The sequence below is a fragment of the Chironomus tepperi genome, unplaced genomic scaffold, assembly GCF_022539635.2.
Source record: "Chironomus tepperi strain 1889 unplaced genomic scaffold, CSIRO-AGI_Ctep_v1 contig_161, whole genome shotgun sequence".
Classification (NCBI taxonomy): Eukaryota; Metazoa; Arthropoda; class Insecta; order Diptera; family Chironomidae; genus Chironomus; species Chironomus tepperi.
In genome coordinates this window covers 1474978-1496575 of record NW_027226283.1, presented here as the reverse complement: position 1 = coordinate 1496575, position 21598 = coordinate 1474978, and the positions used below count along the sequence as shown (strand labels likewise).

General features: G+C 28.9%; 4 protein-coding genes across 5 annotated transcripts; 3 read left to right on the top strand and 1 right to left on the bottom strand.

The window, feature by feature from the left end:
- The first annotated feature begins 35 nt into the window (after positions 1-35).
- Positions 36-1342, top strand: LOC139088140 (circadian clock-controlled protein daywake-like). The gene is made up of 5 exons (XM_070637209.1): positions 36-129; positions 205-261; positions 323-589; positions 814-920; positions 988-1342. Exons 1-5 carry the CDS (start codon positions 36-38, stop codon positions 1228-1230), a joined length of 768 nt encoding a protein of 255 aa, XP_070493310.1. The 3' UTR covers positions 1231-1342.
- A 328-nt stretch (positions 1343-1670) lies between these two features.
- LOC139088334 (protein takeout-like) lies at positions 1671-8038 on the top strand. The gene is made up of 5 exons (XM_070637518.1): positions 1671-2027; positions 5170-5423; positions 5492-5612; positions 5676-5819; positions 5876-8038. The coding sequence occupies exons 1-5, from the start codon at positions 1952-1954 to the stop codon at positions 6025-6027; spliced, it is 747 nt and encodes a 248-aa protein (XP_070493619.1). The 5' UTR covers positions 1671-1951; the 3' UTR covers positions 6028-8038.
- Positions 7361-12441, bottom strand: LOC139088332 (eukaryotic translation initiation factor 4 gamma 3-like). Its single transcript, XM_070637515.1, has 5 exons — positions 12233-12441; positions 8684-11307; positions 8496-8621; positions 8094-8424; positions 7361-8031 (listed from the first exon to the last, which is right to left on the bottom strand). Exons 2-5 carry the CDS (start codon positions 11210-11212, stop codon positions 7946-7948), a joined length of 3072 nt encoding a protein of 1023 aa, XP_070493616.1. The 5' UTR covers positions 11213-11307; positions 12233-12441; the 3' UTR covers positions 7361-7945.
- Positions 12442-13144: 703 nt separating this feature from the next.
- On the top strand, positions 13145-19758 carry LOC139088333 (protein I'm not dead yet-like). Of its 2 annotated transcripts, none has more exons than XM_070637517.1 (10): positions 13145-13162; positions 16593-16735; positions 16801-16972; positions 17041-17113; positions 17184-17432; positions 17500-17673; positions 18165-18275; positions 18341-18623; positions 18688-19266; positions 19336-19758. In XM_070637517.1, the coding sequence occupies exons 2-10, from the start codon at positions 16659-16661 to the stop codon at positions 19493-19495; spliced, it is 1878 nt and encodes a 625-aa protein (XP_070493618.1). In that variant the 5' UTR covers positions 13145-13162; positions 16593-16658; the 3' UTR covers positions 19496-19758. The 2 variants fall into 2 exon arrangements, with proteins under 2 accessions (XP_070493618.1, XP_070493617.1); XM_070637516.1 differs by having other exon boundaries at positions 13154-13283.
- Positions 19759-21598: the final 1840 nt, after the last annotated feature.

The following is a 21598-nucleotide window of genomic DNA, read 5'->3' as shown; positions in this document are numbered from 1 at the left end:
TCTTCATTTTTCCTCTCAATAATCAATTTCAAATCATGAGGAAGCTGTTAATTGTCTTATCAGTATGTTTAATAGAAGTTGCACTGGTTCAAGAATTATCCATTCCAAATAGACAGCTAAATGATAATTGTAAATAAAATATGGATATTGTATGATTCATTCCTATATACGTAATTTTTTCACCTATAATTTATATCTTTGTAGTGCATTGGATAAAGCCTTGTGATCATCAAGATCCAAATAAAAACAATTGCTTTAGAGGTGAGAGTTGTAAATAATTTTATTTTTAATTTATTCTCTGCTACTTAATAGATATTTGAAGACCTTTTACAGAGCATTGTAGCAAAAGTAATAAAAGGTATACCGGAAGTTGATATAAAACCATTTGATCCACTCTCATTAAATGAGATCAAAGTACATAGAACAGCAGGACAAATCATTACTCTCGAAGGTGGATTTGACAATGTTAAAGTTTATGGACTAACAAATACTTCAATTCCACAAGCTTATTTTAATATGCAAAAGAAATTGATGAATTTCAAAATGGAAATTCCAAAAATACGTCTAAGTTCATCATACCGATTGAAGGGTAAGTTTTTATGTCGATCAGGGTCATTAACAGATGACGTCAAAAAAAATTTATATCCCCACCAATTTGCTCTCAAAACATTTTTAAGACATTTTTTCAGTTTTATAGCTCCCAAATAAATGTTGGACGTCATGAATGAATGACCCCAATCTACTTCCGTAGAAATAAAATTTTGAAATTTCATAACTTAATTAAATATTATTTATTTCTTTATTATTTTTAAGGAAATATATTGTTATTGCCTATTGTCGGAAATGGTAACATTAATATACTGTTGAAAAACGTAAAGACGACTATTTACACAAAATTTAGTCTGAAAAACTTACCAGAGGTAAATGATCTTAAATATTTTTTCACTTACTTACCATTGATAATTATTATTCTACTAAATAATATAGGAAGCAATAAATTTTGAAGTTATGCGAGTGGTATTGGACATTGAAAAACTAAGAATTCATTTGGATAATTTGTTTAACGGAAACAAAGAATTGGAAGCATCTTTTCTTATGCTCTTAAATCAGAACTCAAAGGAAATTTTTGCAGAATTAAGGACAGATTTGCAATATGAATTGGCGAAAATTTTTATTGAAATATGGAACGACGTTTTTAACAAGATTCCTCTAAAGCACATGTTGACATAATTCTGGAATATCATTAATGACGTCATTTAATATTTGGAAATTATCACTGGTTTATGGAGAAAAATTTCGTTGAGAAAATAAAATCCTTCCCTTGCTAGACGTTATTAATGAACAAGCTCCAAAAATGTTTGTAAATCTCTTTATTATTTTTTATTTGTCAATTTGTCATTCAAACTGATATAGATTCTCAATAAAAATTTAAATTTATCTGACTATAAATTAAATTCTTAATGCTTAATAGCTTATACTGAAATGTGACGATGCTTTTCCGCTATGACGGACTATAGAAATGTCAAAAAATATACTCAATTGAGCGAGTAAACGAGTATATGAGAAAATTAAACTCGAAAAAATAAAATAAAATGAGTATATGCAGTTGCTATATAAAAGGCTCTCGACATAAGTCTCAACCTTATTTCTCTCTTAACTTTTCAACTGCTTAAACTTTTCATTGCTGCTCAAGAAGTAAAAAAAAAATATTTCGCGCTCAATTTCATAATTGTCTATAGTACGTTAAAAGAAATTGCGAAAAGTTGACTATTTGTGGCCTAAGAAATTTAATTTAATTTTGAGACATCTGTTCTAAATTTCCAGCAGTTGAAAGTTAAGGAAATAATGAGAAGTATAGTGAAATAATTTTTAAAGTGTTAAAAAATTAATAAAATAGTTAAAAGTTTCTTTAAAGTTCTAAAATTAGTTACAGAAACTTTAATTTTTAAAAATGTCTGCAAGCTTTGCCTTAAAGTGGATTATATCTTCAACATTATTAGGATATGTCCTATCACAGAGTTTCGATAGTAAGTATGATGTTTAGTAATTAAAGAAAAGTGCACATTTGTTAGTGAATCAGTCGTCTGTGATGTTAGCAAAAAAAGAATTTCCTCATGCTACATAGAAAATGTTCATTGAGTATTGCAAAAAAATGTAAAAAAAAAATACCAGAAAGCAATTTTCTATGTGTACAAAAAGTAGGTAATGCTTCTTTCTTCAGCCATATATATAAACTGAATCTCATATGTATGCATTAAAATCTTGAATATATACATAAAAAATGCACAGCAAAAGTATTGAAACACTTACTTACTTGCTCATTTTCAGACTACCATTGAATTATTGCATAACTCTATATTTCGCATTTTTCATTAATCAATAAATTTTACATGTGAATGATGAAGTAATGAATAATGATATTTATTTAATTTAATATTTCTGCGATGCTTCGCAATTGCAAAAATTTGCGAATTATTTAAAAAAAATTGAAGATCGCACACTTTTGTCATATCTCTGACTTCATCGATATTTGCCTTCAAAATAAATGCTGACCTTGTCGAGTGTAATGCAATGTTCATACATACTTAAGATTTAAACTTACTTATCATCGCGTTTTTTTTGTTGCATTAATTTGCACCGTCTATTGTGATTCACAAAATTCCCCGAGTTTCATAACTCATTTTCGTGCGTCTAGGTCTAATGTCTTCGAATCTGTGCAATTAATTAAAGCATTGATCAGTCCTTAGCCAAAATTACTGAACCAAATACAGCAACGACCTTTAGACTAAGAAATTATGCTTGAATTATGAAGAACTACTGTGGATGATTATAATTAAGTGTCGAAAATTTCGCCATCCAAAACATTTTACAATTATAATAAAATAATTTATCTGTAATGTTGCTTAACTTGCCCGTGAGATTTCACAAATTTCAAAACCCAAAAAAGTCTATTAAAATTTGTAATTTTACAGAAGAAGCACGAATTGAAATCAAGGTCGACTTGATGATTTTGTGCATTATGCTTTGTTATTTCTTTACACATTTATGTTTAAAATCATAAATTTTAAGATTCTGTTGTTTTCTTATGATACACTTTACCTAATGTTCTGCATGATATTTCTCGTTCATGCATTGAACTCTGTTGAAAAATGCATAAAAAAATTCCTATGATCTATTTGAAGCTAAATACACAATCGAAACAAAATCTGTCAGCAAGGTTGATTTGACATGGCTAGCAAAAAAATAAAAGATTAAGGCAAAGAGATATTAGGTATAAATAAAACGTATATACATAAATTAACCTTGCAGAAACTACTTTGAATACATAAATATAATAAATTACTTTGTGATTCATACCTTATTATAAATGCTTGTCTGATTCTTTCACACCAAAGGGCTCTCTTTTTTTTGTTGTTATCTTGAGATTTTCTTTATTATTCTGTTGGAATTCCAAGGATACCTCTTGTTTTTAACATATGTGATTTTAAATTAACACAATTAATTTTCAAAGCAGGAAGTTATGAATGATTCTAATTTGATTATTGTATTTCTTAACAATGTTGTAAGACGAACAGTGCACATTAGCATTACATACCAAATAGCAAGGGTCAGACACTCCAGTGGTACAGTACTGTACTTACTGTACTTACTGTACTTTTCATACAAGTACAGTAAGTACAGTAGGTACAGTACAATACTTACTGTACTTTCATACAAGTACAGTAAGTATTGTAAGTATTGTACTGTACTTACTGTACTTTCATATAAGTACAGTAAATATTTTACTGTACTTACTGTACTTATATGGAAAATATTCTAAGGATTATTTTGTTAAATTCTCTTGTGAAATATGTGAAATTAATGTTAAAAATCTTAAAATTGTAATTTTTTATCTTAGTTTTCTTATAATAATGTAAAAATAACTACTACAAATCCGAATTTAATTTAATTTTTCTTATTTTGACCTGAATTTTCTTATTTGAAATGAAAAATCGTTCTGAAAAGCCTGATTTGGCCTCAAATTTTATATTTAGAGTGAAAAATCACTCGGAAAACCCGAATTCGGTCTCGATTTTCATATTTGGGTTGAAAAATCATTCGGAAAAGCCCAATTTGGCCTCGGTTTTCTTAATTGAGATGAAAAATCACTCGGAAAAGCCGAATTTGGCCTCAATTTTCTTATTTGAAATGAAAAATCACTCGGAAAAGCCGAATTTGGTTTAGATTTTCTTAGTTGAGATGAAAAATCACTCGGAAAACCTGAATTTGGCTTAGATTTTCATATTTGGGATGAAAAATCACTCGGAAAAGCCGAATTTGGCCTCAATTTTCTTAGTTGAGATGAAAAATCACTCGAAAAAGCCGAATTTGGCCTCAATTTTCTTAGTTGAGATGAAAAATCACTCGGAAAACCTGAATTTGGCTTCAATTTTCATATTTAGTTCTTGAAACCACATGAAAAAGCCGAAATTGGTGTAAGATTTTCATATTTAGGTTGAAAAGTCTCTCATAAAAACCAAATTTTGTCTCAATTCGATGAATTTAATGTGGGAAATTCTTAAAAATGTAAATTTATACATCAGTTTTCTTATATAAAGGTGGAAATCTTTGAAAAACAATATTTTCTATTAAATTTCCTTTAAAAATAATAAAATTTAATCATTTTAATAACTTTTTCATTTCAAAAATGATAATACAAGTATTGTAAGTACAGTACAATACTTACTGTACTCTTCATACAAGTACAGTAAGTACAGTAGGTACAGTACTGTACTTACTGTACTTTCCATACAAGTACAGTAAGTATTGTAAGTATTGTACTGTACTTACTGTACTTTCATATAAATTCAACAAGTACAGTAAGTACAGTACTGTACTTTTGGAGTGTCTGACCCTTGCCAAATAGTGAAGATTAGGTACATATATCCTGTTTTCTCTACTCTTAATTTATGGAATTGTAAATTAAAAACAAATAATAATATAAAAGAGAATTAGCATTAACTGTCGGAAGTTAGTTGTGCACAGATTAGAATAAAAAAACCGGAAAACCTTCAAATGTGTCTTTAAAACACATAGGTAGCGGCTATTTATGTGCATGTTGTTAAAAATTATTAATTAAAATATTTCATTTCTGCCCACATGGCTAATTTACAAATTTTTTATTTGCAGCATCGTTTATACAGAAATGTAGCCGGAAGGATCCCCAGTTAAATACGTGTTTGAAAAATTCCTTTAATGGACTCAAGCCGTACTTGATTTCTGGAATTCCTGAAATTGGTCTTCCGCCAATGGAACCATTGAAAATTGATTTACTTGGACTTGAAAACAATGCAGGAAATATTCGCATTAAGGGACTTTTTACAAATGTGGTCAACACAGGTGCATCGAATTTCACTGTTAAAGAAGTTCGTAGTGACTTCAATGTAAGAAATGATAATCAAGTTAAATACATGGAAATATTTTAATTAACAAATTTTATTTGCCTTATTAGAAATTCAGATTAGATTTGGGAATATTTATTCCAATAATTAAATCCAGGGGACGTTATGAAGTGAACGGACAAGTGTTGTTGCTTCCTATACTGTCAAATGGGGAATTTATTGCCGAATTCAGTAAGTACATGTAATAACTTTTTAAGATTTACTATGATATAAATGGAATTATTTAATCTTTAGCTGACGTCAATGCAATTGCAAAGATTTATGGAAAACAAGTTATTAAAAATAATGAAGCTTTTATGAGCATTGAGAAGATAGTCGTTGATTTCGTGATGAAAGGTGCAAGATTTAAAGTGAAAGATCAAGGTCATCAACAATTAAGTATGAATTTTATCTATTTTTTAGACTTTCTCAATAATAATTATTAATTTTTTCAGATGAAGTCATTAATCAATTCTTGAATCAAAATGCCCACGAATTAGTTCAAGAAATGAGACAACCAGCATCTCAAAGTTTATCGAAAGTTTTCAAGAAATTCTTGGATATTGTTTTCTCAACTGTGCCTCTCAACGTTTGGCTTACGGAATAATGTACACAACACTTATTTATTTACTCATTAATGAAACTAAAAAATACTCTTAAATTGATTCTTTAGGCATCTTTAAAACAAAATAATTTAGTTTGACTCTCTTTAAAAAAACTTTAAATTTGAAATCAATTTTCTGTCTAAATTTAATAATTAAGCTTCAATGGTGCTCAACTCTTTTTTTTGTCTCGCGACAAGCTTTTTATCTAAAATTTTTTCGCAAAACTATTAATTAATGAAAGAACATTAAATGTTAAATTTCATGAAAGTTCAAGAGTTTAAGCACCACTGAACTACTTAACTCTTGCAAAATAATTTTTTGAAAATCAGTACATTTAGCTTACTTAAGCTTAGCTTTAATTAGAGTTAATAATTGTTTCATAGAATCAAACTTTTAAACTATACAACTCCTCACGTATAAAAATAAAGTCACTTTTTAAAATAAATTTTCTATAATTCCTACCTTTGTTGAAAGAAAATATCAAGTTACTGAAATAGTCAAATAGTAAATATTCAAGAGGTCCAAGCAAGATTGAGTTCATTGCAGATTGTTAAGAACTGATAGAAATTTGAAATATTATACTTTACAAGAAGCAAAATTTAATCTGATTTTAACCAACTGAGTTGAACTAAAGTCAATTTAGATCTCTGAAATTTTCTCAAGCTACTTACCTTAAAGTCACAGTTTTTCATCTGTAAATGCAGAAAAATTTGAAAAAAATCATAATAATGATTTTATGTGATATGGCTGCCTTTTAAATGGATAATTTCACAAATGAATATGTTGACCCAAATTGGCAAACACGGTTTTAATAGGAATCTCTTCCTTTAAGGTCATTTGAAAAATATTAGTCAATTCTCTTGTTTAAAATCATATTACGTGCTTTTTCTTTCGAACTTGAAATTTAAAATATTTTGACCCCTTCTATCCTTAAAAAAAAAGAATTTACCATTGATTATCTAGTATTAAAAGCAATAAATGCATTCAAATTTTCATACTAATTATCGTAAAGTTAAATCATGAATTCAAATTTGTTCCTCTGTGATTATTACGAAATTATTTGGTTTTTCCATAAAAATGGAAAGCACAAAACGGTTAATCGATCAAAAATCCGGCTCCAGACCGGCGTGACTCTGAATTAGATTCGGTTTGAATCCGACACCATGAGACAGAGTTACGCCGGTCTGATGTTGGATTTTTGATCAATAGTTGTGTTTTTCGGAATAAGTATTGAACTTTGAGTATTTGTTTTATGTGATAAATAAAATATGCGAATGCCTGGAAAAATTTCATTACATAATTTTGATAAGAATAAGAAAGTATAAAAATCCAAAATTTCAACTCAATGCGTTTGCCTTTATTAAAATAAAAAAAATCAAATGATATAGAAATAAGAAGAAAAAAACAAAAACAATATTTTTCGAATATTAATCGTTACTATATATCAATATATCAGTCCCCGAACGAAAAAAGCAAAAAATAATTGTATGTATGATTTTAATGATTAGTGATGCAATATTATGTGTAAATATGTATACTTTCAAAGAGAAAAAAATATTATATTGATGACATTTTCGAAAGCACATCCACTCTTGACAAAGTCTCAAATTTTTTAAAATTACGATAAAAAAAAACTTTCTTCCAATTAAGGACACTTGTTTTAGTAAAAAAGAATGAAAGATGATAAAAATTAAAAACACCAAAAATCTACAGTATTTTTGTTTCTTTAAAAAATCATTTCTTGTATACTGCATTTTTTTTAAAAGAAAGTTAAAGTATGAATTATTAGATATTGGATATTATTATTTTTGCAATTATTTCCAATAACAAGGAAAGCTGATCATTTTTTACATTGTATTTGAAATAAACAGAATATGTATATAATTAGCATATAAAATTACATAAAAATATGAAGAATAATTAGTTTTCATCGCCTGTAGATTCATCATCGTCCTTTTCATTTTTCAAGTATTGAATAAAGGGGTGGATGCTTTTCAGAGCAACGCCTAAATAAGAAAAAAAATTGTTATTAATCTTGTTAATCTAGCAAATCTTAATTAATTCTTACCTTTTCCTTCTTGCTCAAGTGGATCGGTATCATCATGCCATTTGAAAAATGCACTCTTTGACAATGCAAAGTTATCATATAGGCATGATAAAATATCATTTAGACAGCCGCTTGGATGTTCTAATTCGTTCATAAAGTGATGTATGACTTTGAGACATTCAATCTGCTTCTCTTTACTCTTTTCAACAAACTGGGTAAGCAAGGATGCACCAATATCAAGCTTTTCTCGTTCTAATTTATATGAACCGTCTGCAAGCTTTTCAATGCTTCGCTTTAAGATCAGTTCCATTAAAACGCGGATGAAGGAATTATCACGATCTTTGATATTGCTCTATTAAGAAATAAAAATGATTGAAAATGAGAATTAATGGCTTAATAAAAAAAATTGTATTTTTAACTTACAGTTATCCACAGTATTATTGCTTCAACATCCGATTCCGTATTCATTTTCTCTTCAAGTGTTTTCTTCAATTCTTCATCAAAAACTACAGTTTCTGGTGTTACCTCTTGTATCAAATAACCGAAATTCTATAAAAGAAATATTTAGGTATTATTAAAAAATTTCAAGCATTTAAACTGAGTAAACTTACATTTGTATTGAGAAAATCATTTAATTTAGTTTCTTGTTCTAAGAACATCTGGAAATCTATGTTAGCTTCTTTATAAAGCTGAAGGAATGAATCCTTTCCATGTTGCTGTTCAACGATTAGAAACACGTTTTTGAGTATAACTTCGCCATTATTCGTTTCAATTTGTGATTTTGAAATATCCAACAAATCTTTGAAATAAATTATTCTTTTTGCTAAAGGAAGAGCTAATAATTGACCAATATAACTATAAACAAGTGGTAAATCGCAAACTAAGTCCTGCGCAAGTTCGATAATTTCTTTCAATGCTTCTAACAGTTCTTTAGCCACTATGGCGTTTCTGCAAACTGCTTCACATACAATTTCCGATAGAATTAGACGTTCGTTATCATGTTGATCAAAGACCCAGTTGAAGACTCGAAGCAGTGAATCCTTATTCAGTTTATATTTGCGAAGATTTTCTACGATTTCTTCCAATGTTATACCTTTGTTTTGGTATTCTTTAATGGAAGACTTTGTGATATTCAAAACTTTTTCTGGATCATTGATGAGGGCTCTTTCTTGTATAAATGCATCTGAATATTGCATTGGACGAGCTGGGGCAGAAATTTTTCGTGGCAGTGTATTTGATCCTTTCATTGGAAGATCACTTTGACGATTGAAGAATTGCATGCTTGGATTCCGGTGTCTTTCAACATTATTTGTATTACGACTAGATCCAAACTTTCCTTGATTTCCTTGAAGCGATGATGCTTGAAGGCTCTTAGATCCTGCTGAACGATTATTTCCACGATTATTATTATTATTATTATTACGATTATTACGGTTATCAAATGTATTATTGCGGTTTTGATTGTTCATATTTGGAGTTCCACCACTGAAACGACCATTATAATTTCTATTTGATTGCTCTTGAAACTGATCTTCTTCTTTAAGGCCTGCAAATCTATTACTTTGAAAGTTACTGAAACTTTGGAAATTTGAAGGCTGTCCCAATTTAATATCATCGCTTGCATTTGTTGGAAGTTTCAATGGGTCAAATTTAACGGGGCGTGATTTTGAATAAGGTGTGCTCCAGCCTTCTTCATTTATTGCTCCAGTACGTCTTTGATTTTGGCGATTGCCACGATCATGTGAGTCACGAATTGAATCCTTATTATCCATATCCTTTATGGCTTGTTCCAATATTACTTGTTGCTTAATTTCATCCATGGTTAAAGGTTTGTTCTCTTTATGAATTCTTCTTGGGGTCCAATTATTTAATCTTAATTCAATAACATCCTGTATCATGAATCGTATTCTAGAACTAATACCGATCGGATTCTTTTTATCTGCCAATTTTTCCAATGTTGCGAAACATTCCGATAAGTCAACTTTATTTGCATCCAATCTTTCCAATCGTTTGCCTACAGTATCGAGCAATTTGCATAAGCATTCCAATGTTTCTTCACTGCACATAGACGAATCCAATAAATGTGTTATACACAATCTCATGATTTTCGACGTTAACATTTCAATCTTATAGAGTTCACCAATAAAGTGCACAGTACCAACAGCACGTTTTCTAACTTTAGTACTTTCAAAATAAAATTCTTGCTTCATTTCTTCCTTTTTAACTGGATCCTCTTCTTCTTCAATCAATTTTAAACGTTCGGCAGTGTTCTTTATCAGTTCATTATCGCGATGCTTTTCAAATTCACGTTGGCATTGTGATATCAATCTTTTTTTGAAAACAGCTTTTTGCTGACTATTATTGGGGTCTAATGGCACAATGAATACATCGGCGACTTGTTTGCATAATATCGCATAACTTGAAGCATAATTCGGCTCAGTTATAGCTTTTTCAAAGACCAATGAAATACACGTATCCAAACGATCAACTGTATCAATGTGCAAAACTTTAAGTTTTTCAACGAGTGTGGAAAAGTTTTCGGGTGTCAACTTATTCAGGATGCTTCTGAATTGTTTGATTAATTCTTCTGTTTTAAGTTCTTCTTCTGATTTCTCTGAAGTTTCCTTTGCTGCCAAATTTTGAGGTTTCCATGCATTCTTTGATTCATTTAATTTAATTTCTTCATTCGACTGTAAACGAATGGTAATTGGAGGACGATTGCCTTGTTGCGATCGTCGTCCAGACTCTTGGGATCTCTGCTTCTGATAAGGACGATTCGTAAGATTGTTCGCGAAATTTGGCATCGTGGCATCATTTCGATATGTACGGTTCAATGTGTTATCAAGTTCGGATGTCTCTTTAAACAGAAGATTTTTTACTTCCTTCTTCAGATTTGGAATTAAAGTTGAGGAAATTTGTTTCATTTGTATTAGTTGATCTCTTGAGTATTTTTTGTTATTAGATATTTTGTTGTTATTATCGTCATCATTTTCGCCATTTGTTGTTTGACTTGGCTGTACGTCAGTTGTTGAAATTTCATTATTGTTCGTGCTATCGTTCTCGCACACAGAATCAGGCATTGCTTCTGCTCTATCGATAATCTCAAAAGTTTGAGCAATTTCTTCCGAACTTTGATCCATGTTGGTATAGTGTGACTTTTTTTTTAAAAATTTTAATTTATGAACTTTTAGTTGTCAACATTTATACCGGTCATTACTTCAGCATGAAGAGGTGTCTAAAATTGATAATAAAATTAGTTAGATTAGTTTCTTCTTCTTTTGTATGTTTTATAAAAAGATTTCTAAACTGTTGTATGATTGATATAAAATTTCACACAAGTACATAAGTAGTCAGTCATAAAAGAAGAAGCATGAGCACAATTAATTTTTTTTCAAAAATTCATAATTTTGAGGAATAAGAAAAATAATAATAAGAATGAACAAAGGATCTTGAGTATGACACAGTTGCTATGCAGTAATGTTCACATTTGAAATCAATTAAAACATAAAGTATGTAATGTTGAAGAAAAATTAGAAAGGTGAGGTGATCAAACCAAAAAGTAATAATATTGAGATTGATAATAAGAAGTTTAAAGCACATACATACATGCATACATACATACTTATATTTTTTTTCTCAACGTTAAATCACCATTTACTTCGTAACGAAAGATATAAAGATATCTGGATCAACGTGCAAAATACTAATACAATGAAAATGAATGATTTTAGTGCAAGGAAAATATCTTGCTTTTTTTCTTAAAATTTTTTAAATGTGTTAAAAAATAATTTTTAGTGAAAAATTTGACTATAAAAAACATATTTTCGTTATCAGCCAATTGCTGATAATTGAATGATGTAAAAAAATGAGACAAACTTTAAAAACGTCGATTTCTGCCAACTTTTACTTTCCTTTTATTATCTTCAAATGTTAAAAATCAATGCTATGCAGTCATAAATGAAATTTTAAGCATATTTTAACCTTTTTCTTCTTCTATTCCTTATATTCTCAATTTAAAATTTATTCAAATTAATTTCTTTAAGATTATCAAAGTTTCATTTGAGACTTTTTATGGAATATAACCTTGGAGGATTTTATATATTCTAAGTTACACTTGCAGAAAGGAAAAAAAATTTATGTGAATTAAAATTTTTACATACTTTTTAAATGAGCAATCTTGGTGAAATAAAATTAATGTCCAACTTTTTCAATCACATTTATAGCTCTTAAATTATTTTATTTTGTTGATCTTTTGCATTAACTGACTATAACTTTTACTGAATGATCATTTTACACTAATTTTTTAAAATTTTTCAAATGTATAATTCAATAGTCAATTTTTCTTTTAAAAAAATATCACTGATGAAAAAATGTGCGAGATATAAAATGTATTGCTCACTTACTTGTTCGTAAACTTGCTCAGATCACGATGTCCGTTACGTCAATTAAAGTTTCTATCACTGGAATTTATTTATTAAATTTTAAGTTAAAATTTTGATTTTTAAAATTTAAAAATGATTTTTTGAAATATTTTTTGAATAATTAAAATTTTACTTTAAGTTGTTTAATGCTTAACTGATGATTGAGTTATAATTTTTTATAGCGGAGGATGTTGCTTTTAAACTAATTGGAAATAGTTTGGAGACATAATTTTGGAAACTTTTTTAATAATTTTATAAACATTAAGAAACTTTTTAAGGTAATTTAAAAAAAAATTAACTTTTAAATTTTATGGCATAAAGAGTCAAATAGCATCAAAAGCAATAAAACAATAAAATAAAATAGTACCTGAAATTTATTAAAAATCTTCAACAACCTTTTAATTTTCAAATTTCGTGTAAATGCTCGGAAAAAAATATTGACCTAAAATATTTATTAAGTCTATTGACATTAACTTTTTTCCAACATGTTTTATTAGACTATAACTATAGCTTTTATGTACAAATGATAAGTTCAAAAAATATGATGAATAAAACACAAAAACAGAAATATTTTTTTATATACAGCATTACATTTTTCGAAAGGGAGGAATTGATCAGCCGCTACAACAATTTAAGGAAAGAGTGAGGCACACTACATTTTATTCAGAAGTAAGTTATCTTGCAACATCGTTGGTTATCTTTTGCATTTATTTAAAAAAATATCATTTCTTGTTGCTAAAAAATGTGTTAGAATTAAATATTGGAAGTTGTTAAAACACATTGACAATAAGTGAGTAAAATTGATGTTCCAATTGACTGATTAATCATGGAAATTAAATTGTAATTGTGGAATTTTTGGAACATCGAGGCGGTTTTTTGTATAGTATTATTTTTCTTCTTTATGCATCACCAAAATAAATGAAGGAAAATATACGAAATTTTCTTGAATGAAATCACGTATCCAAAGGAAAGGCAATTTGGACGTTTACGTCACGTATTCCTGCCTACCTGAATTATATATTTATAATATTCTAAATTACGAAATTCATTAATGCATTTTGGTTATGCCGAGTCGATATTTGACTATTAAATTAAATAAAAATATCTAATAACTAGTGTTAATTCAGGTAGCACGTTTGGCTACTATTTATATGTGCTAGAGAAGAATATACCTAAATTATTTAATATTTATTTATTAGCATTGTATGCTTCTTGAAAAAAATTCTCATTAAAATGCTTTATCTATTGAGATTAAGATTAAAAATGTGAGCTTGGATTTTGCTTCTACACAAAAACTTTCACATGATTTCGTATCGCGGAAAAGGCTTTCAATTCAGCTATCTTCTAAGTTGTAACGTACAAGTTCCAAAGATATCTTGAGCATTTTTACTATTCAATTTCATAAATGGGAACAATGTGATTTAAAGGTCAAAAAAATTTCGAAAGTATGGATATACGTTATTCTGAATATGGTTCATTTTGGCGCTTTAAAAAGGTGCTCTTAAAATATACAAATCCTGAAATCCTTTGGGTCATGGCTTGACGAGAACTTACTGTGAACTCAATGAATGAATAATCATTACATAATATTTGTTCTTTTGTGCGCACGTATGACGTTAGTGGCTGACTACTTGCTTGCTTGTCATAGAGATGATTGGTAGTAATTGTAGCCTTAACTCTAAGAATTTTCATATTGTAAAATCGATAGAAATGCATTGGATAATACTCCTCTATATAAATAGCGTAGTAGTATTTATGAATGAAACTAAATTATTATTCTACACATTCCGTTCCGTAAATTTTATCATAGTACAGAAAGTAAAATCAAAACTAGTGCAAGTGATGAAGACACTGATTGCTCCTGACCTTGACTCTAATATATATATAAAATTAGCCTTTAATTCAATTGATTTAAGAAGACAGTGATAAATTGTTGTTTGATTATGTAGCTAGATATCAAGAAGTAATTGAAATCATAGTGGTCACTTAAAAAAATATCATTGAACGCATTTAATGAAAGTCAAGTGATGATCAATTAAAACTGTAAGAAATATTTGAACCAATTATCGATTCGCTCCTATTAACATGTGTAATTGAATTTATGTTGGTTTAGAGAAAGTAACATTAATGATGTAAAACCCGTTAAGGGAATGATTTATAAGCCTTATCTGAAATTGCACTAGAAGTCTACATACGTACAGAATCATACATAACAACAACCAATAGTAAAATAAACACAAAAATATCAACATAACAACTGACTTAAGCAACAGATTGACATAAGTTGGTGATAAGCGCTTAATATTATGAGAATCTATTTAATTCCTCTATCGTCAATTCTACTTTCGTTTAAAAAATTTTAATTTCAAATCACTCGTCGATCTCTTGAACTTTTTTTTTATCATTTCAATCGCCGCATAACAAAAAGAAGTAAGAAAAGAAAAGAAAATCAAGCACACACATTAAAGACTGAGGGTCACAATTACTATATTGGAAATATGTAAATATCAAGCTTGATGTCAGTCTTGATAATTCATGAAATAATTGTTGAACGATAAGCGCATCGTATGAGTATAATAAAAATAAAACATCTTTCGCAACAGATTTAATGACGAAAGGAATGAACCACGTGAATACTCATATTTTGGTTCCGCACATAAAATAGAGGAAAGCGGAATCACAAGAAGAAAACATTTGAAGGCTGTATAAAAAAAAGCTAAAAATAAAGCAATAATACATACAATAAATATAGAACTGGGAGAAAGTTTCTTGTTTTTGTTTGTAGAGGATGGTCTTGAAGACCATATGATTACTAACTGCAAATTTTGATGTAAGACTAAATTTTTGAACAATGTCCAACAGTAATTCATAGTCGCTCTTACTTATTACTAAGATGTATTATTTTTGTATTTGGGATGGACGTATGATGCTTCCTTTTGAAACTTTTTGTAGAATCTGACGACGAAAATACTTTTTTTTTGCTTTATTTTATTCATGTGACTTTTCCCCCTTTAAAAATTATTATCTTTGATGTGAGCAGACAATTTTAATATTCATGATTGCTTGGCTGGTGATAGAAATTCCAATAAAATTCTTCTTTTTATCATCAAATTGTTTTTAAATTAAATTCCCATTCTAATTTCTCAAATAAAAATGTCCTTCGATTAATGCTCATTGACTTTGCTTAACACGTGACATTATGAATACAAATTAATTAAATCAGAATTTATCGTTTCAAGTCCAGTTTTTTAGAAGGTATGTTTGTTTGTATTCTACATCCACCGTGTTAATTTTTTTATACCTTTATCAACTTGTTTCAAAGTCAACATTCGATTTATCAAAAAATCAGAATATATAGTAACAATGTGATAACATGCGAGGCATTAAATTGCATTAGTGATGTTATTGCGTAATACATAAAGCTAGTTTTTGCGGATAAGAAGCATGTGATATGAAATTGTGTATGTAAATAATAAATTATTTTTAAAAACTCTGCAATATGAACATATGTAGCACTGGAATTATATTTTTATAATACTATCTCCATTTAGTGTTCTATAAACGTATCGCATATTTTGTATGACATTGATAACTATTTTATTGGACGTTTGTTATTGTTATGTCATCTGGTTTAAATACATAGTTTTATATTAATTGGAATTTCGCTTCGAATTTATTATCAATTAATGAATTCTACACATTATTTTCAAGTGATGCAACAAAGATAGAATTAGCTTTTAGTGCTGGAAAGTTAAAAATTTACAATTTTTTTTTAAAGTTTTAATTAGTTTTTAGATTTAATTTAAGTATTTAGCTATCAAATTCTAATCGATTTTGTAAGAAATTTGAGGAATTTTAATTTATTTAGCTATACTTACCACTTACTTAGTTTAATATACTAAAAAAAAACAATGACCCTTGATCCTTTGATCAAAGTCAATTCGAATTGCTTATTTTGAACGCTTTGATGACGTTTCTTTGAATTATAATAGAAAATAAACACATTAAGAATAGTTTCATTACAACTAATTCTGTCTGTTTCATAATACTACATAGCAATTTGCTTAATATTTTCGTATTTATTTTTCTGTATTTGCAGATTTTTTGTTACTGCCGAATTTTCTCATAATTCATATTGATATTAAGCCCATAAGATAACGTAATCATGTCAAGTCCCGAGGAATCGGAGAAGAAAAAAATGGAACAGTTCCAGCACGATCAGAATGGGGATGAAGCTTTACCGTAAGATTTTTATTTTATTTTATCAGATCAATTTATTTTAAAATTTAACAATAATTAATTTACAGGACAAAAAGAAATAGGAATTACTCGGTACAAACACGTCTTTGTGGATTTCTAGGAGTTTATTGGAGATCTCTAACTGTTGTTCTTGCTCCATTGATATTTTTGCCAATAATGTTGTCGAATCAGGAACAGGATTTGGTCAAAGCATATCGATGTCTGTATATTGTCTGTGTGGTAAGTTATATACTTTAGAATCATTAAATTAATAGATTGTAGCAACAGTTTGTTCATTTTCTTTATAGATGACAATTTATTGGGTTACTGAAGCAATTCCTTTACCGATTACTGGAATGATTCCAATGGTTGCTTTTCCATGTAAGATAATCGATATTAAAAGTTTTATATTTATCAATTAATTTAAATTATCTTCTAATATTTTATATAGTGATGGATATCCTCGACACTGATCGTGTTTGCATGATGTACATGAAGGAAACAATGGTTATGTTTATTGGTGGTTTGATCCTCGCACAAGCAGTTGAATACTGTAATTTGCACAAACGTGTGGCTTTAAAAGTCATTTCAATAGTTGGATGCAGTCAGCGTAGATTGAATTTTGGATTAACTGCAGTAACAATGTTCGTTTCAATGTGGATCTCAAACACTGCTGCAATTGCTATGATGTGTCCAATTAGTATGTATTTTTACATGCGTACACAATTTGTTTCTTATTAATTATTTAAATGTTTAAATATCAACAGTGCAAGCCGTACTTGAAGAATTGGAACGTCAAGGAATTTGCAAGATGTACCAAGACAAGAAGAAGGCAAATGAAGAAGAAGGAATGATAAGCAATAAGGAAGATGAAGAACCTCCAATGCCCTCAAAGACAACAACATGTTACTTTGTAGGTGCAAGTTATGCTGCCACTTTAGGTACTTATTTTTAATTAACTTTTTAAGAACCATAAAGCATTTATCACAGATAAAGTAAAGATTCCAATACGCCGTACGTGCGAAAATAAATATCTAGTCAATTATCAACAAATGGTTATACAAATACTGACAAAATGCAATCAATTGCTTGTCTCACGAGTATATCGTTTGCTTTTTTAAAAAATTCAAACATATTTGTTTTATTAAATACCGAGAAACGAGAGCCATAAAAGAAATATTCGTATGCTTAATAAACCCAACAAACACCAAAGTATATACATATTGATATGGAGAAAATTGAAATTTCTGTCTTTATTAAGTTTAATGGTTATATGAGTCAGTGGAACATTGAATGGTTTGCATTCCTTTACTTTCATGTTTCATACCGTTGATTTAATTGACCACACAATTCACTTGATAAAAAATTGACAATAGTTGTGATACAAATGCCATAAAATGGATTTATCTTAATTGTGTTATTGTTATTCTAGGTGGTGTCGGTACAATTGTCGGTTCAGGTGTAAACTTGACATTCAAAGGTATTTACGAAACAACTTTCCCAGAAGCACCTGGTCTTGATTTCCCAAAATGGATGTTCTACAGTAAGTTTATTCTCTTTTATCCAATATTTTAACACATTGACAATTATTTTTAAAATTAAATCTAGATGTCCCCGGTATGTTGGTATTTACCCTCCTTACTTGGATCTATCTTCAATGGCTTTACATGGGATTGTTCCGTCCAAATAGTCCAGAGGCAAAAGAAGCTGATATTGGAGAAGAAGGTGAAAAAATTGCACGTCAAGTCATTGAAAGACGTTATAAGGAATTAGGACCAGTTACCTCTCATGAATTGGGTGTTGCTATTTTGTTCATTGTTGCTGTCGCACTCTTCTTTTTGCGTGCTCCAGGTTTCATGCCTGGCTGGCCTGAACTCTTGAATCTTAACGTGTATGTAACTTGTATGCTTTTCTTATTGGAATTAAAACTTATTCAATTTTATTTACTATTGTAGAAAAGTTAAGGATGCAACTCCAGCAATTTTAGTCGTAATTGCTTTCTTCATGTTCCCAGCAAATTGGAAATGCTTCAGATTCTTCAAATCAACAAATAAGCAATTGCCAACATCAGCTACAGGACCTTTACTTACATGGAAATACATCAACACCAAGACACCATGGTCCCTTGTTTTCTTGCTTGGAGGTGGTTTTGCACTTGCTGAAGGTGGAAAAGTGTCAGGAATGTCAAGAATGTTGGGAAAAAGTTTACAAGTTTTCCAAGATTTCCATTTCCTTGTCTTGTTGTTCCTCATTTGTGTTGTTTGTCAAACACTTACCGAATTCACATCAAATGTTGCTATTGCCAACGTTATTCTCCCAGTTCTTGCAGAAATGGCTCTCGCCATTCGAATTCATCCAATGATGTTGATGTATCCAGCAGCTTTAAGTTGTTGCTTTGCTTTCCATATGCCTGTTGGAACCCCGCCTAATGCAATTGTGGCGGGAGTAGCAAATATAAGAACTAAAGATATGGCAGTAGCTGGTATTGGACCAACCATATTCACATTGATCACTGTATGGGCTACTTTCCCAACGTAAGTATTTGCATAGTATATATATAAATGTTCTATCATTAACAACAATTTTATTTTCGAAATAAATAGCTGGGGTGCTGTTGTATATCCAGAATTAGGCGAGTTCCCAGATTGGGCCTGGAAAATTGTAAATGCTACAGCAGCAGCAGCATCAGCATCATCAACCACAACAACAACATTGGCTCCAGTTGCAACAACATTAACTGAAATGTTATACGCATCAACGTGATTAAATAATTTGACTCAAATAACAACTTGAACGAATGAAAGATATAACAGATGATAAGTCATCATTTTGGCAATCACCCTTGTCAATTAATCATTAAACAAGTATTTGCATTTTTATTTACACACTACTCTCATTACCATTGAATGTTTAATGGTAATTGTCCACAACATATTTTTACCTGTATCGAACTATTTCGTTCCAATACATGCTGATAATCAACTGTTCTCGGGTGAAATTTTAATAAAACAAATTATTGATTTTGATGAGTATGTTTTTTTTTTGAATAATATTACAAGCATAAATGGCAACAAAAGGAACTCAAAATATGAAACAATTTACCTAAAAACAATATATATATATAGGTATATAAATAAAAGGAGAATAATATTTTTAATTTAGTGCAATTGATTGATTAGGATAAAAATAGACACTACAATGCGAAAAATAAGTACAGGAGAGATAATAAAAATAAAAATGTATATCATGATGCTTTTACTTTGTAACATGCTTTTAAATGTCATCAAATATTTATTATAATTTATAATAAAACAGGATATATCAAACTAGGTACCTAAAAAATTACCGACTTTTTGTATTGTTCAAAAAATATGCTTCCAGGAAAAAAATACATCTACGACTATTATTGCAAAACAGTTCTATGCTTTATGTTCCAATATTGTAGCACGGAAGTTTTTAAAACAAATTTTGTTTTGGCCCAAACAAAATGAATTAATATTTTTATGAATCTCTGAATTTTAAAAAGCAAATGATATGAAATTTAAGAACAAAAACAAGCTGCTTCTTGAATGAATGGAAGTCAAGAAATGCCATAATTAACTATCATATGCCAATATTAAACGTTTAAATGAAAAAAATAACAATGTTTTCCAAATTTTCATTTAGCATCCTTCAAACACAGGCCGGAATCTTGAAAGAATTAATATTATGCATGATCATTATCGATGTCAAGAGTTATCACAATAGAAATTTTACTGAAGACCGATTAAAGCCTAATGGTTCATCAAGTTTATTTATACAGCTAAATAGCATTAATATGCTTTCCATCGTGTGTATTTGCAATTTTAGTTTATGCTTGCAGGTCTTTATATAATCAAACAAGATAGAACTTTAAAGTCCTTTTCTTTCAAAATATTTTGTTTTAACAGGACACACTTGTCATAAGAATTAATTTTTTTTTTTAGGTATCCGTCTGATTTGTTTAAATACATGACTACTCTTAAAAATTCGTATTTTAGTTGCTTTTTTGTTGTAACTAAAATACTGGGGATGTAAAATTTTAACATTTTGGATGCAATAATTTTCTTAAATTAATTTTTTTTGTAACCAAGATATCATTGAATTTTCAACATTTTAATTTTTATGTTTGACGAGGACAAGTGTTTAAACATAATTTAACAAATTTAAAGTTAGTCAGGAAATAAGGAAGTATCTGCAGTCATTTTTTGGTAATGTACTCTTTAAGATTTAACATTAATTCAATTTTCAGTCGAAATCAATTCCAATGGCTTATTTTTAAAGATCTTGATAGTTAATAGAAAAAAATTAAAACTTACGATTATCTCTATATGAAAGTATGCGTTATGCATGCTCGGGATCGTGCTGAAATTTTTTTAATTGTAATTAATATACAGGGGATGTAGGTATATATACTGCAAAAATTTTAACACTTTGGTTGCAATATTTGACTTATTTTTTTTTGTAACAAAGATATCATTGAATTTTCAATATTATAATTTTAATGTTTGACGAGGACAAGTGTTTCAACATAATTTAACAAATTTAAAGTTATTCAGGAAATAAGCAAGTATCTGCAGTCATTTTAGGTAATGTACTCTTTAAGATTTAACATTAATTCAATTTTCAGTCGAAATCAATTCCAATGGTTTATTTTTAAAGATCTTGATAAATAATAGAAAAAAATTAAAACTTACGATTATCTCTATATGAAAGCATGCCTTATGCATGCTAAGGATCGTGCTTGAATTTTTTTTTTGTTGTAATTTATAAACTGGGGATGTATGTATACTGCAAAAATTTTAACACTTTGGTTGCAATATTTGGCTTAATTTTTTTTTGTAACAA